At 43.6% G+C, this 13,853-nt stretch overlaps 1 protein-coding gene across 15 annotated transcripts in view; it reads right to left on the reverse strand.

Annotated features, from left to right (window-relative positions):
• STAT5B (signal transducer and activator of transcription 5B) overlaps positions 1-13,853 on the reverse strand; it is a 64,827-nt gene that overhangs the window by 18,120 nt on the left and 32,854 nt on the right. For 9 of the 15 annotated variants that reach the window (XR_011259907.1, XR_011259908.1, XR_011259909.1 and 6 more), the window contains 4 exons: positions 9,052-9,189; positions 5,634-5,790; positions 4,348-4,437; positions 3,075-3,249 (listed from right to left, as the gene is read on the reverse strand). Coding sequence is in view for 12 of the 15 variants with exons in the window: in XM_069603770.1 (XP_069459871.1) it covers positions 3,075-3,249; positions 4,348-4,437; positions 5,634-5,790; positions 9,052-9,179 (550 nt within the window). In the remaining 3 variants the exon portion in view is untranslated. The remainder of the gene's footprint in view (positions 1-3,074; positions 3,250-4,347; positions 4,438-5,633; positions 5,791-9,051; positions 9,190-13,853) is intronic. The other 6 variants (XM_069603777.1, XM_069603779.1, XM_069603778.1 and 3 more) reach the window with 1 other exon arrangement.

Genomic DNA, 13,853 nt, shown 5'->3' on the forward strand with positions numbered 1-13,853 from the left:
GTGGGTGAACTTGGGCAAGTCACCCCCCTTTCCTATGCCTCAGTTTTCCCATCTGTAAAAGGGGAGCATCAAGAGACATCTGCCTCAGCGGCTGCTGGGAGGTTAAATAAGTGATGAGACAGAAATGCGCAGGAAGCTGCCTGGCACCACTGGCCCCAGAGGGAAGTCAGTCATGGTTAATGGGTTACATGAGGGGATGAAAGGCAGACGGAGCAGCTCCCAGCCCCAACCTCATGGGCACAGCCTCGTCAGGCTCTGACAGGGCTCTGTCCTGTCTCCCAGGCTCAGCAGCCTCTCCTCAGGGAAGGGGGTTTCTTCAGGGGGTGAAGGTCCCTAACATGCTTATCCAGGTTGGTCACTGTGAGCTCAGCTGACCAACCAGAAGAGAGACACAGAGAGTTGGGGCCACTGGGAACACGAAAGCAGTGAGAGTCTCTCAGGAGAGCGAGGCAGTTTCTCTCCACACCGGCTCTCAGGCAGCTCATCAATGGCAGACTATGTAACCAGGCCTCACTGACTCCTTCTGCAAACAACCTGTGATGAAATACTTAAGACACAGGAAGTAGAGAGGATGATACAAGGAACACCTGTGTATCAAGAAGCCGCTTAAGAAATCAAGCACTTCCATGGTGAAGCACCTGTACCCCTCCCCTGCTGGTAACCCCATCCCTCCCTCCACAGGTAACCACTGTTCCCAGTGCTGGCATCCGACCGTCGCCAATGGCCTTTCTGAACATCTCGGGGGCCTCACTGGGGCTGAGTCTAGAAGACATGAGCATCACTCACAAGTCTTGGTCAAACTCCTGGCAGGCCTCTGTGGGCCATGTCACAAGGCCGAGACCCTGTCCTATGGACACACAAGGCTGGGACAGACTAAAGCAACTCCATTCAAGAGAACTTAGAAATATGGCTCCATTCTGACTGCAGGGGACTGAGCAGGCAAGGAACAGAGCAGAACAATCTGGACAGCCACTCGGAATCCTGCCACCCACAGGGAGACAGTGATAATCCCAACACTGGGACCTGGCTTCCTTATGCAAGTGACCCACTTAAGTCTCTCCTGGCAAATTGCAGAAGCTTCTGGGAAGGACGCCAGGAGACGTGAGGCAATTGTCTGCTCCACTGGAGGGAGCTGAGACTGCCCTCACACAAACAGATCAGTCATCTGTGTTTCTGATGTGTGCACTTGATAAACGAGACTGAACTGACATTGCAGGATGGGGACAAACCCAACCTCCCAAGTAGGAAACAGAAAACCCAAGAATAGGATCATCCATTCTGTCAGCCAGTCAATGGCCTTGGGTAGAAATAAGAGCCTGAAGTTTCCTAATTTAGGAGGGGGTCAGTCTGGTATGGATGCAGATGGGAGGAAGACATGCCAGGGTCATCCTCTATCATTCACTCAACACCAGCTCTAACTTGGGCTGTGCCGGCCTCAGAGTCCCTTGAACTATAAGGAGATCCAATCAGTCAATCCTAAAGGAAATCAATCCTGAATATTCACTGCAAGGACTGATGCTGAAGCTGAAGGTCCAACACTCTGGTCACCTGATGTGAAAAGCCAACTCATTGGAAAAGACTCTGATGCTGGGAAAGATTGAGGGCAGGAGGAGAAGGGGACGACAGAGGATGAGATGGACACGAGTTTGAGCAAGCTCCGAGAGTTGGTGATGGACAGGGAAGCCTGGCGTGCTGCAGTTCACAAAGTCCCAAAGAGCTGGACAAGGCTTGGTGACTATGACAACACCACCACCACCACCACCAAATCTTAGGGTATAGAGATAAAAGACTGTTTCCTCTCAACAAATTTATATTCTTCCGCAGAAGACAGAAAGAATAAGTGGTGTTAACACAGTTCTAAGATGGAGCCCACAGGCACGGCAGTAGAGAAGGGCATGGCATGTGGAGGCATATGTGCTTTCACGGCTGGCTGGCTGAGCTGAAGCGTCTCTGAGGTTTTGAGCAGGGCACGTAACCAGGGAGAGCAAACTACAGGGCCACTTCATTTTATCCTGGTGCAATATATTGTACTTCACAGATACTGTGTTCTTTTTTAAATACAAACTGAATGCTTGCAGCAACCTTGTGGCAAGCAAGCAACCCTATTGATGCTGTTACTTCCACCAGCATTGGCTCATTTCTTGTCTCTGTGTCACATTTTGGTAATCCTTGCACTATTTCAGAGTTTTTCATTATTACTATATTTGCTATGGTGATCTGTGACCAGTGATCTTTGATGTTACTACTACAATTCACTGAAGGTTGGGCTCATTAGCATTTTTAAAATTAAGGTACGTACTTTTTTTTTTAGACAATGCTATTGCACACTTACTGGACTACAGTGTAGTATAAACACATATACGCTGGGAAACCAAAACACTCATGCGAATTGCTTTACTGCAATATTTACTTTATTGTAGTGGTCTGGAACCAAACCCTTGGCATCCCCCAAGCACCCCTCAATTAAAGTCACACTGCCAAACTCTGAAGGGTCAACAGGGGGTGCTGGTGGGGCTCCACACCTTCCAGACTGATTCTGACCAAGGCACCAGCAGGATTTACCCGAGGTAGGGGCTCCTCTGTCTACAGGGCTAACTGAGATGCACGAGTTGCTCTGCCTCAGGACAGCCTGTCTGAATAACCGAACAAAACAATACTAAAAGGCTGCAGAACACAGCTCTCTGTCCCTAATACGCTCCCTGTTCAGAAAGTTTACCATTTCAATAAACCGCCACTTTGAAAATGCCTGCCAAGTACAAAGTGCATCTGATACTGTTTCCTTAGTCTGCGTGCCCCTCCCACAAGAGGAAATGCCTTTCCTCACAGACCAGCAGCTCCTTTGGTGTGGGGGGCCAGAGTGAGACCCCACCTTCTCTCCCAGGACCAGTGCCTGGATTTGCCCCTTCCAAAGCCTCAACCTCCGGCGCTGCCTTCAACACAAAGTATTCTCTGCTACCTCAGAGAGAGGAAAACGCTTCTAAATGGAGAACTGGTTCTCTTCTAAGCCAACCAGCTTCTTGCCAGTCCTCACTCTGGTCCTCCGGACACACACCACCCTCCCACACCAGGCTCACCCTGGATCCTCAGGCTCTCCTGATACTGGATGATAAAATACTCTTGAGTCTGCTGCAGCTTCTTCAGCTCATTCTCTGTGTCCTGTGTGACCAATCGCAGCTCCTCAAATGTCTGGTTGATCTGAAGGTGTTTCTGGGACATGGCATCAGCGAGACTTCCAGCTGGAGAAGTACCCTGGAGACAGAGCAGAGACAGAGCAGGTGGCAGTGAGCCGGGCAGAGAGGATGGGAGGAAGCCTCAGGCCTTAGTCCCAGAGAAAGGGCAATGCTCGCACTATAACTGGGCCAAGATGCCAAAGGCTAAATTTTGAGTCAGAGAGCTGCAAATGTTCTTTGTGAGAGTTGGGGCAGAGCGGGAAGACGAGGAGCAACAGGAGGCCGGGTGGACTATGGCATCTTCATAAAGCGCTGCAGAAAGGCTCTGACCTACACGTAGGAGACATCTGAGTTCTCTTTGGAGACCAGAACTCAACGTGTCTCAGGAGTTTTCCTACTAATAATGATGACCCCTCATTTCAGAGTCATTCACTGGATGCCAACTGTGCCAGGTGCTGGCGGCACAGCGGGGGACACGGCTGTGTGAACACATGTCATCTGTGTCCTCCCTCAAGACCTTGTGACTGGGCAGAGAGCGTGAATTGTTCAGGGGCGGCGTCCTGGAGACCCCAAGTGAGGTGATGGGCGAGGCATCAACAAGCGCTGTGTGGATCGAGTCATTGCCCTGGCCTGGGTGGGTCTACTCCTTCAACACCGGGTTGAGGGCGGCTGAGAAGGGGCTGTTCTTAAGCAATCTCACCTGAATATAAGCATGTATGTGTGAGTCGCTCAGCTGTGTCCAGCTCTTTGTGACCACATGGACTGTAGGCTGCCAGGCTCCTTGGTCCACAGAATTCTCCAGACAAGAACTCTGGAGTGGGTAGCCATTCTCTTCTCCAGGGGATCTTCCTGACCCAGGGATCTAACCCAGGTTTCTTGCAATGTGGGCAGATTCTTTACCAACTGAACCACCAGGGATCCCTGCATATCCCTGCCTCTCCTCAAACACTATTCAATTGTGGTTAAATTGTTTTGCACTTGTTCACATTGTTCTGTGGTTGCGATCTCATCAAGGTTACAAGCCAGTCAAGATCAGAGATCAGTTTTCTATTTCCTTTGCGCTCTTAGGACAAGGCTCTGTTTATAGACACCAACAGATGCACCCTGAGAGACCCTGACAAAGCTGGGCCAGAACGAGCTCGGCAGGAAAGGACTCCCAAGCCCGCGGGGCACTCACATTGGTGGCTTCTCGGACCAGCCTCTGCTCATTGTATAGAATGTGGCGAATGCAGCGCACCAGCTCCATGGGGCAGCGGTCGTACGTGTTCTGAAAGAATCCAAGAGCAAACGTCACTTTGTTCTGCTTCATGCTATGGGGCAGAACCTCACCGCAGAGCAGAGGGCCAGACCTCAGGCTGGAGGAGACGCTTGGCAACACAACCATGAGGACTGCTGCTCTTCCAGTGTGAATGGGGACAAGAAAAGCATGCTGTGGGAAACTCAATTACAAGAGGAAGGTAAAATTATTTTATTTCTTGCATCTTAAATTGCTTAAAGTAAGGGAACCATGCAAGGAAACAGAATACATTTTTAAAAGGCCGTATCAGAGGAGAAACTGGACACCACCTTGACTGAGCAACCAAAATTACTGCCACCAAGGAGGACAAGGCGGACGCAGTACACCTCTGGATGTGATAGTCTGAGGAGGACACAACATCACTTCTTTCCAATTCTGATCAGGGGTATGTACCCTGAATCTAATCATGAGGAAATGTCATACAAACCCCAAATAAGGTACATTTTACCTTTAAAAAAGAGAGGAGCTGAATTATTTTTAAAATGTCAGTGCATTCCAGTGGTCATGTATGGATGTGGAAAAAAAAAAATGTCAGTGCAATGAAAGACAAAGGGAGACTGACAAGTGGTTCCTTAAAGAGACATGACAACTATATGCAATAAGCGATCTTGAACGTGATCCTGGACTGGAGGGGGAGAAAAATGTCCCAAAGGATGTTAGTAAGTCAGCTGGTAACTGTACTGCAACTACATAAGAGAAGGTTCATATGCTTAGAAAACGGACACTGGAGTACTTGAGGGACAAAGGGGCATGATGCACACAACTTTCGAGCGATGGAACCCTGTGTGCACGTCCATGCATGTGCGCACCTGCGCATGGGTGTGTGTACATGCACGTGTGCAGAGGGAGAGTGTTGGAAAGCAAATGTTAACGATGCTGAGTCTGAGCATATGTTCTTAGTATCAATCTTGTAACTGTATAAATTTGAAACGGTTTTCAAATAAAAGGTTTAAAAATGGCAGCTACAATCACAAAACCAAACAATAAGAACTTTACACGTTGCCACATGTGGCTTGGCAACAGAACTTTACACGTTGTCACATGTGGCTTGGCAACACGTGAAAGGAGAGAGAGAAAACCTCTGAATGAAGGAAGAGCCCCCGCAGGGAAGAGAACGCAGCGTGGCCTTGGGCTCACACGGAGCGCGGCCCCGAACTCATGCCCACCTGCAGCTGCGTGGCGTAGTGCCCCAGCTTGATCTTCAGTAGGAACCCGTCTTCCCCCACTTGGTGCTCTGCCTTCTTCTGCAACTCCTGCACCAGGCCCTCCAGGAGCTGGGTGGCCTTAATGTTCTCCTGTGGATTATCAAGATCTATTGAGTCCCTAGGGGAAAGAAATTACATACATATGTATACATACATGCATACAGCCTGTATAAATGCAGCCTCAATGCACCATACCTGTTCTGGGCCTCAAGTGACTTCTTTACAATGCTCACTGCAAACTTTAGGCAACTGTCCAACTCAAACTGACTAGATATCTACATGAATCTATTTCCAGTCCACTAGTTACCTTAGTGGACGGTATAGCATATTTTCTCTTTTTTCTTTGCAGTGGACTGCCCATTCTCCTACTGACTCGCTCTGGTGCTTATGCTATTTGCTTCTAGGAATGAAGGGAAAAGGAAAGTGCTTTGTGCGCTCTGAAGGAAATAAGGACTCTGATAATTTCCTATTTATAGTCACCCGTTCAAGGGTGGAAGGGGGCACAGGGTCAAGAATGCTCTGTGTGTTTTTGCCAGCCTCGACTTGTATGTGTTGCTAATTTCACAGGGAGTATTTCTTCAGTAAAGACAGGTGAGTTAACGGAGTTACTTCTAAGAAGCCCTGGAAATATGATATTAAGACAGATGAAGCCTACAAGTATTCACACAAGGCAGGCATTTGTATCACTAGCTGCAGATTTGGGACATGTAGGCAGGGCTGACTCCTCCAATGAACCAGAAAAATCACTTTACAGGCTTCACAGTAATTCAGAGCCACTTAACTGGTGGCAGGGCTTGGGTGGTCTCCCTCCCTCCCTTCTTCCTCCTCTCTCTTCCTTCCCCCACTCTTCCCCCTCTCCCCATCTCTGACTCTCTTTCTTTTTTTAAACAACTTAATCAACAATTGCTATTGGGCAGTACTGTGTTACTTAACTCTGCTTGCTGAAGAAACCTAACAGCTGTCAGATTGAAATAACATTCATTACTGCTGGTGGGTCTGCAGCCAAACAAGACATCTGGTGATAGCTAAGCAGCTCTGTCATCTCTACACAGCCCCGAAGTTAGGTAGAAACTAATTTCTAACAGGGGTACAGACAGGTACACCAAAGCACTGGTAACATTACTTCAGCAACTAATATGCTCGAATCTGCCCTCTTGAGAAGGCAGTAGAGAAAGCCAAAATTTAAATATGCGTGCTATGTACCAAATATGTCTAAATAAAAGCCTTGAAGGAACGGAGGCAGCCCTGCACCTCTGTTCTGAATGGCAATAATGCTCCTCATCTGAGGAATCCACTCTTCAGAAGAATATTTTGGAGTATAGGTGCTTTAGAATGGTGTGTTTGTGTCTATCGTAGAGCAAAGTGAATCAGCTATATGTATACATACATTCCCTCTTTTTTGGATTTCTTTACCACTGAGGTCACCACAGGTCACTGAGTAGTGAATCCACTCTTGAGAAGAGCCAATCTCTGAGCAAAACTCATGGTAATCAAGTACTACGAGTTCTCGGACTTTAAAACTTAATTCTCTTCCATAAATGTACACACATACATATATATACAGACACACACACACACACACACACATAAACTTTCTTAGCTTAAACATGAAGAACTGAAGATGTTTTACTTAAAATCTTTATATTCTTAAACCCAAAACTGAATAAAATTCAGGTTTTCCTTGACATAAACACAAGACTTTTAACATTCGTTTGATAAGAAGACTACATGGGAAATCTACTAAATGAAATTTTAGATCAACAGAAACTTCCTACTAATGTTTTCCTGAACTCTCCAAATCTTTAAAAGAAAATGAAAATGAAATGGAAAAGCACCAGATGAGGTGCAATTGACATGCTCACATTCAGTACCTTTTTTTTTTCTCACTTAATTGCATGAGGCTGAGATTTTTTTAATTGCCTAGAAAATTGCCTTCCTTTGGCGCGCTCCAGCTTTGGAACAGAAGTCTGCTACTAACACAAGATCGCAGTGATTCTGAGGCAACATTACTGATGGGTATACAGCTCGCCTCAAATAGCAGCATAAAGGCTGGTTTCTCCTGTTCTCCTGGCCATGATGATGGAGGCCTGAAGTATCCGACGAACATGACAGATCAGCTCGAGACTGGTAACTGGCATGTGCCCAGGCCCTGCTCAGAGCAGCAGACAGCCTGCGGCCTGGCGTGCAACAGCATTGTTGATTATAAGGCTTTGTTGACAGTCTACTGCAATGTACTAATTTTGAAATAATTTAAAAATGATTCCCCCCTGGATATATAAACAGTAATTTGAGAAATCAGAAAAATAAACATGGCTGTTGAATCTGCCATTAAGAGTAATTATTGTTAACATTTTGGTGTATTATCTTTTAGTCTATATATATATGTATATATATACAAATTACCTATAAATTTGAAGACACCAAAGTCATCGTTAAACTTGTTAATAATACACTTTATTAAATTTTATGCATATGCATACCTTATCTGACCCGTTAAATACTAAACTCTGTGGACAAGGGCTTCAGTGTTTTCATATGAACTCCACTAACTACAACACTGCTAGATACTCAGTTTTGTTGACTTTTTAAAAAACTTTATTTTTAATTTGAGGATAATTACTTTATAATATTGTGATGGTTTCTGTCATACATCAGTATGAATCAGCCATAAGTATACACATGCCCCCTCCCTCTTAAACCTCTCTCCTTCCTACCTCCCTCCCCATCCCACCCCCTCTAGGATGTCACCAGCTTTGGGTTCCCTTGAGTCATACAACAAATTCCCACTGGCTATCTGTTTCACATATGGTAATGTATATGTTTCAATGCTATTCTCTGAAATCACCCCACCCTCTCCTTCCCCTGTGTCCAAAAGTCCGTCCTTTGTGTCTCTAGAGAAGTTGTGGTTACATGTACACAATGGAATATTACTCAGCTATAAAACGGAACACATTTGAGTCAGTTCTAATAAGGTGGATGAGCCCAGAGCCTATTATACACAGTAAAATAAGCTGGAAAGAGAAAGACAGATACCACATATTAACGTGTATATATGGAATCTAGAAAGATGGTACTGATGTGTTAGTACCATAGTACACAGTACCATAGATGGTACCTATGTGTTAACTGTTTTTTATGAGCAGCAATATTATAATGCTTTTATCCAGAATTTATTATTAAAGGAAACAAACCCTATTTAAAAAAAATCCCAGTAGTTATTCCATCTTCTTAAAATTTAAGATAGAATACCTTTTCATGAGTCACATAGCTTTCTTTACAAATGTACAACTTTTAGAGTCTTCATTATGTTATCTTTCTGATAAAACTTCAAAATGCTTGTGCCTCACAAAATATGACAGAAAAACCTTTATTCACTTACCAAGCTTGGCTTTCAATCCACTGGGATAAGTAATGGCGCACCTCAATGGGGAAATGCTGACCATACAGTGCTTGCATCTGATGAAGGGCATCTCCTTGGAGCTGCTGGGCTTGTATCCACACAGCCATGGTTTACAATCTGTTAAACAAACAGTGGTTTGCATTGGTTTCACCCCCCCCCCCCCGCCACCCTTTAAATCCACTAGAGTAAATACTCGATTATAAAGGCTGGCGATAAATGCATTTAAGCCCTTTTTGACAGACTGAAGATTGGTATTCTTAAACTGAATTTAAGCTTCAAAATGCTTTCAAAATGTAGACATTCAGTGCGGCCATGGAAAGGTGTACAACTGGGTCTATGAAGCTCTGACTACAAAATGTACAGAAGCCCTATAACGAAAAATGCAAATTCAGCATTAAGGAAAGAACTGCCTATAGTTTTGATATCACAGACATATTCTTTCTTTTACATGTGTTCCAAACTTGAAGTAACAGTAAGCAGCATTTCAACAGTAATGATAAATAAGTAGCACAGGGATTTTGTTAAATAATCACTTATTTTAGATTTCATATTTTTACTTTTAAAACGTGCAATAAAATACATTGCCATTTTGAAAAAGACCCAGTCAAAGAAAAGTGGTAATATCTTATGCATGGATTGAACCCTACGTATTATTACTATTTACCTAAACAGTAATTATTTGCACATCAAAGGAACAGACTTATCTGGAAAACAACCCCAAGGTTCATCTTCTGAGTTACTGCTAAGGAACTTATGAAGCAATGTTCTGTTAAAATTAAAGCATTTAAAAATCTTTCAGACACTGAAAACAATATATTCCAGCTAAGAGTCAGAAATAAAACCCATTATATTCCAATAGTGGGTAGATTTTTAAAACACTCACTTGATTTCAGGAAAACAGTTTTATAAAACTGCCATGATACCTTTTCAGACTCACCTAAGAATTTTTAATTCATTTGGCAGAAACTCTTTGGGGTGAAACCAGACTGTGGCAGCAGCATTACTTTCATGAGCACAGGGGCCTCCCTGCTGGCCCAGTGGTTAAGACTCCACGCTTCCACTGCAGGGAGCTTCTGAGTTTGGTCACTGATCAGGGAACTACAATCCCACACGCCGAGTGGCCAAAAAATGTTGTACTTTCACGTACACAAAGGAGACTAAAACTACATCTTGCTCTAACACTATGATCCACAGTGTGGAGTTTGATACAAGGCAGGGATATCTTGAATCCCTTCCAGAACTATCTGACGACTGATTTGTACAATTCTCCTATAACTCGTGCTACAGTCAGGGTCTGGTGAATTAGAACTTTGGTTTTGTTGAACATCAGAGACCACACAAGTGTGTTATGAAACAAAAATCCCTTCTCTGTTAGTTGTAGTTGTCCGATCGCATAACACAGAGCTATTTATGGGACAAGTTAGTTAGCCAACAATGAGATGTGGGGTGGCTGCCAGTTATCTATTTTAGATTTGTGCTATGCTATAGAACATTTGTGCAGTGTACAACTTTAATTAGGGCTTTTGAGCATTAAGGCTGGGATCACTGTAAGATCACCCAAGACATCAAATTCCAGCCTTGAAATTTGATGAAATTTTTCAAATTCTCACTACAAAGAGAAAGACTTGGATAAAACAGTTCTCTCCAGAAGGAATCCCACAGTAAAATCAAACATCCGGAAGACATTTAATTGTACAATATAATTTCTAATCAAATGACTCATCATATCTCAAGATTTTGGAAAACTGGAACAGATACCAAGGCATATTTTTTGGACAAAAGGTAAAGGGATGGATGTCATGGTTGAAGGTGCTTAGGCAAGAATGATACAGGAATAAAGAAAATAATTCAGTACTATTAATCTCTCTTAGTGGTAAGGAACTGGAAAGAAGCAGGACCTCCTCATAGCTCTCTTAGTGAATATGTGGATAATGCCTACAGATACAAAAATGATCTTGCATCCTGCGTTCATTTACTGAATTGACCCCAGAGACAAAGGAAGGAAAACTGTGGGAAAATGTTTATCTTCAAAAAGACTCCTCAGTCCACCCAAATAAAATAGCAGTCTGCTAACTCTCTATCCTCTCAGTTCACTTTCTTTTTCTTGGTATCATTTATCACTTCCTGATGCTTTTGAACTGCAGTGTTGGAGAAGACTCTTGAGAGTCCCTTGGACTGCAAGGAGATCCAACCAGTCCCTTCTAAAGGAGATCAGTCCTGGGTGTTCTTTGGAAGGAATGATGCTAAAGCTGAAAGTCCAGTACTTTGGCTACCTCATGCGAAGAGCTGACTCATTGGAAAAGACTCTGATGCTGAGAGGGATTGGGGGCAGGAGAAGAAGGGGACAACAGAGGATGAGATGGCTGGATGGCATCACTGACTCGATGGACATGAGTTTGAGTGAACTCCGCGAGTTGGTGATGGACAGGGAGGCCTGGCGTGCTGCAATTCATGGGATCGCAAAGAGTTGGACACGACTGAGTGACTGAACTGAACTGAACTGACATTTATTACGTATTTGTTTAATGACTTCCCACTAGGGAGAAAGCACCATGAACACAATGACTTTGTTTTGTCTTATGCTCTTTCTCTTGGGCCTAGAATTGTGCCTGGCAAATAAGCATTCAGAAAATTTTTTGTTGTTGCATAAATAAATGTATATACAGAATTTGGTTAAATCTATCAGCTCTTTCCAAAGTCATCATGGAACGAGATATCAGTATGAAATACCAAGTCAAGAAAATGAAACAGATTCTACACTTTGGGTGAGTCTATATTAATAACGGTCTGCTGCTGCTGCTCAGTCGCTTCAGTCTATCTGTCCCTTAATCACATATGGCACCGCTTGTAATTTTCTCTTTTAGATTTTATTAATTTTTGTCTGTTTTCCCCGCTGAATAAGAACCATAAGTGAGCGAGTACCTACTATGGGGGCATGCCATGGAAGTAAAAAGTAGTAAGCATTTGTTCAGTAAATAAATACATACCAAGTATTTGGTAAATACGTCACAGGTTCTGCTGCCTGAGCATAATTCCAGGAGTTATTACTGTTTTAAGAAAGAAATACTATGCTGATATGCCACATAGGTAGGAATATTATATAAATGGCACACTATTTTGTTAAGCTTTGTACTAGTTCTTGGTTTTTATAGAAGAGTACAATGCTGAGCTCTTACAAGTTTTCAGAATATTTTTTATGGTTCTAAATATGAACATGCCACAACAGTTACTTTCTAAAATGCCATCTGAAGGATAACAGCTGATAAACATAAGGTGGTAATCTCTTTATTTTGATAAATACAATATACGTTAATTTCACTACAAAAAAAATGCTTTGATAGAGCTGGAAAGTACACTTTGCCTACCACTGGCCAAAAATGTAAAATAAAAACACTAAGCAGTACAAATCATCTTTATTTTTAAACTAAAAGTTATTTACACATGGAATATGAGATGACCTACTGAGATTATCATGTAACAATTTAAAATATGCAGTTTAGAAAAAAAAATGACTTCCCCCTACCAACTGCGTTAATAAAGCCTGGACTCTAAGTGGTGCTTTTCTCCATGCACGTCAAAACTTCATACACGTTCTGCACACATTGTTCGGCTGAGCCTACACCTGGTATCAGCTGACTCCGTCCTTTCTCACTAGTGCTCGCGCAGCCACTGAACGCTACCACCCCCACAGAGTATAGTGCATGCGTGCATCACACATAGTGACGCTACCCCCCACACACAGTAACTGCACGTCTGTCCTCAATACACGCTTTCTTCTGCTTATTTACGGGCAGCTCCATCTTCAATGTGTGATGTTCTGACAAGGGAAGTGGTTTGTATCTCTGGTAAATCACCACCTCTGAAGACTGGGAAATGGATATACAATCTTATTTTTAGCCAAAGATGAGAACTATTTGAGCTCTGCGAGTTGCACTCTTATTGTTCATAAGCATTCCAAACAACCCCAAACCACCCTGGATATAGAATCTTGTGCTTTCGAAAGCATAAAGTATCTACATGGACCCATATATCTGGATATGTCCTAGGAGTCCCAAATACAGCAGACCCACAGGCACTTGAAAAAAAGGGTTTCAAAGTCTAATAGCTCATAATGTTACAGACTTAATGAAAACTGAAGCAAAGACTGTCTGTTTACATAAATTAAACAATATGAGTGGGTGGAATTTAAGGATAATTTTGTCCCGATAATAGATATCTTTGTATTAGATGCTTTCCCTTTGAGAAGCAAAACATAAACCTTTGAGGAAAAAAAAAATCACTCTCTCTGAAGATTCTAAAATATTGTGGCTAAAGTCATGCTATAGCCAACTGTAGGGGAAGAGAAGCAGCTGGCAGGACCACTGAAAGTTCCCCAAGCGTATCTGCCACTTGCAAGAATGAATTCTGGCTTGGGATGAGAGTGGGAGTTTCAAATGAGCACAGGGGGGAATTCCCTGGTGGTCCAGTGGCTGGGACTCCATGCTCCCAATGCAGGGGGCCTGGGTTCCATCCCTGGTCAGGGAACTAGATCCCCCATGCCACAGCTGAGGCTCCTGCCTGCCACAGTGGAGCCTGGGGGTCTTGTGTGCTGCAACTGAGACTCGGCCTAGTCAAATAAATAAATATTTCAAAAAGTGTGTGCAGGGATTTGGTCTGCCGGATTCACGTGTGTAATTCAAGTATTCTGTAAGTCTTCTCCACCCCATCACAACCACTGTTCCATTCCATCCCAGGGCCAAACTCTCTACAATGGAGATAATGGCAAGCTCACCTAAACAAAG

This window comes from Ovis canadensis, chromosome 11 (genome assembly GCF_042477335.2).
Source record: "Ovis canadensis isolate MfBH-ARS-UI-01 breed Bighorn chromosome 11, ARS-UI_OviCan_v2, whole genome shotgun sequence".
In the NCBI taxonomy this organism is placed as follows: domain Eukaryota; kingdom Metazoa; phylum Chordata; class Mammalia; order Artiodactyla; family Bovidae; genus Ovis; species Ovis canadensis.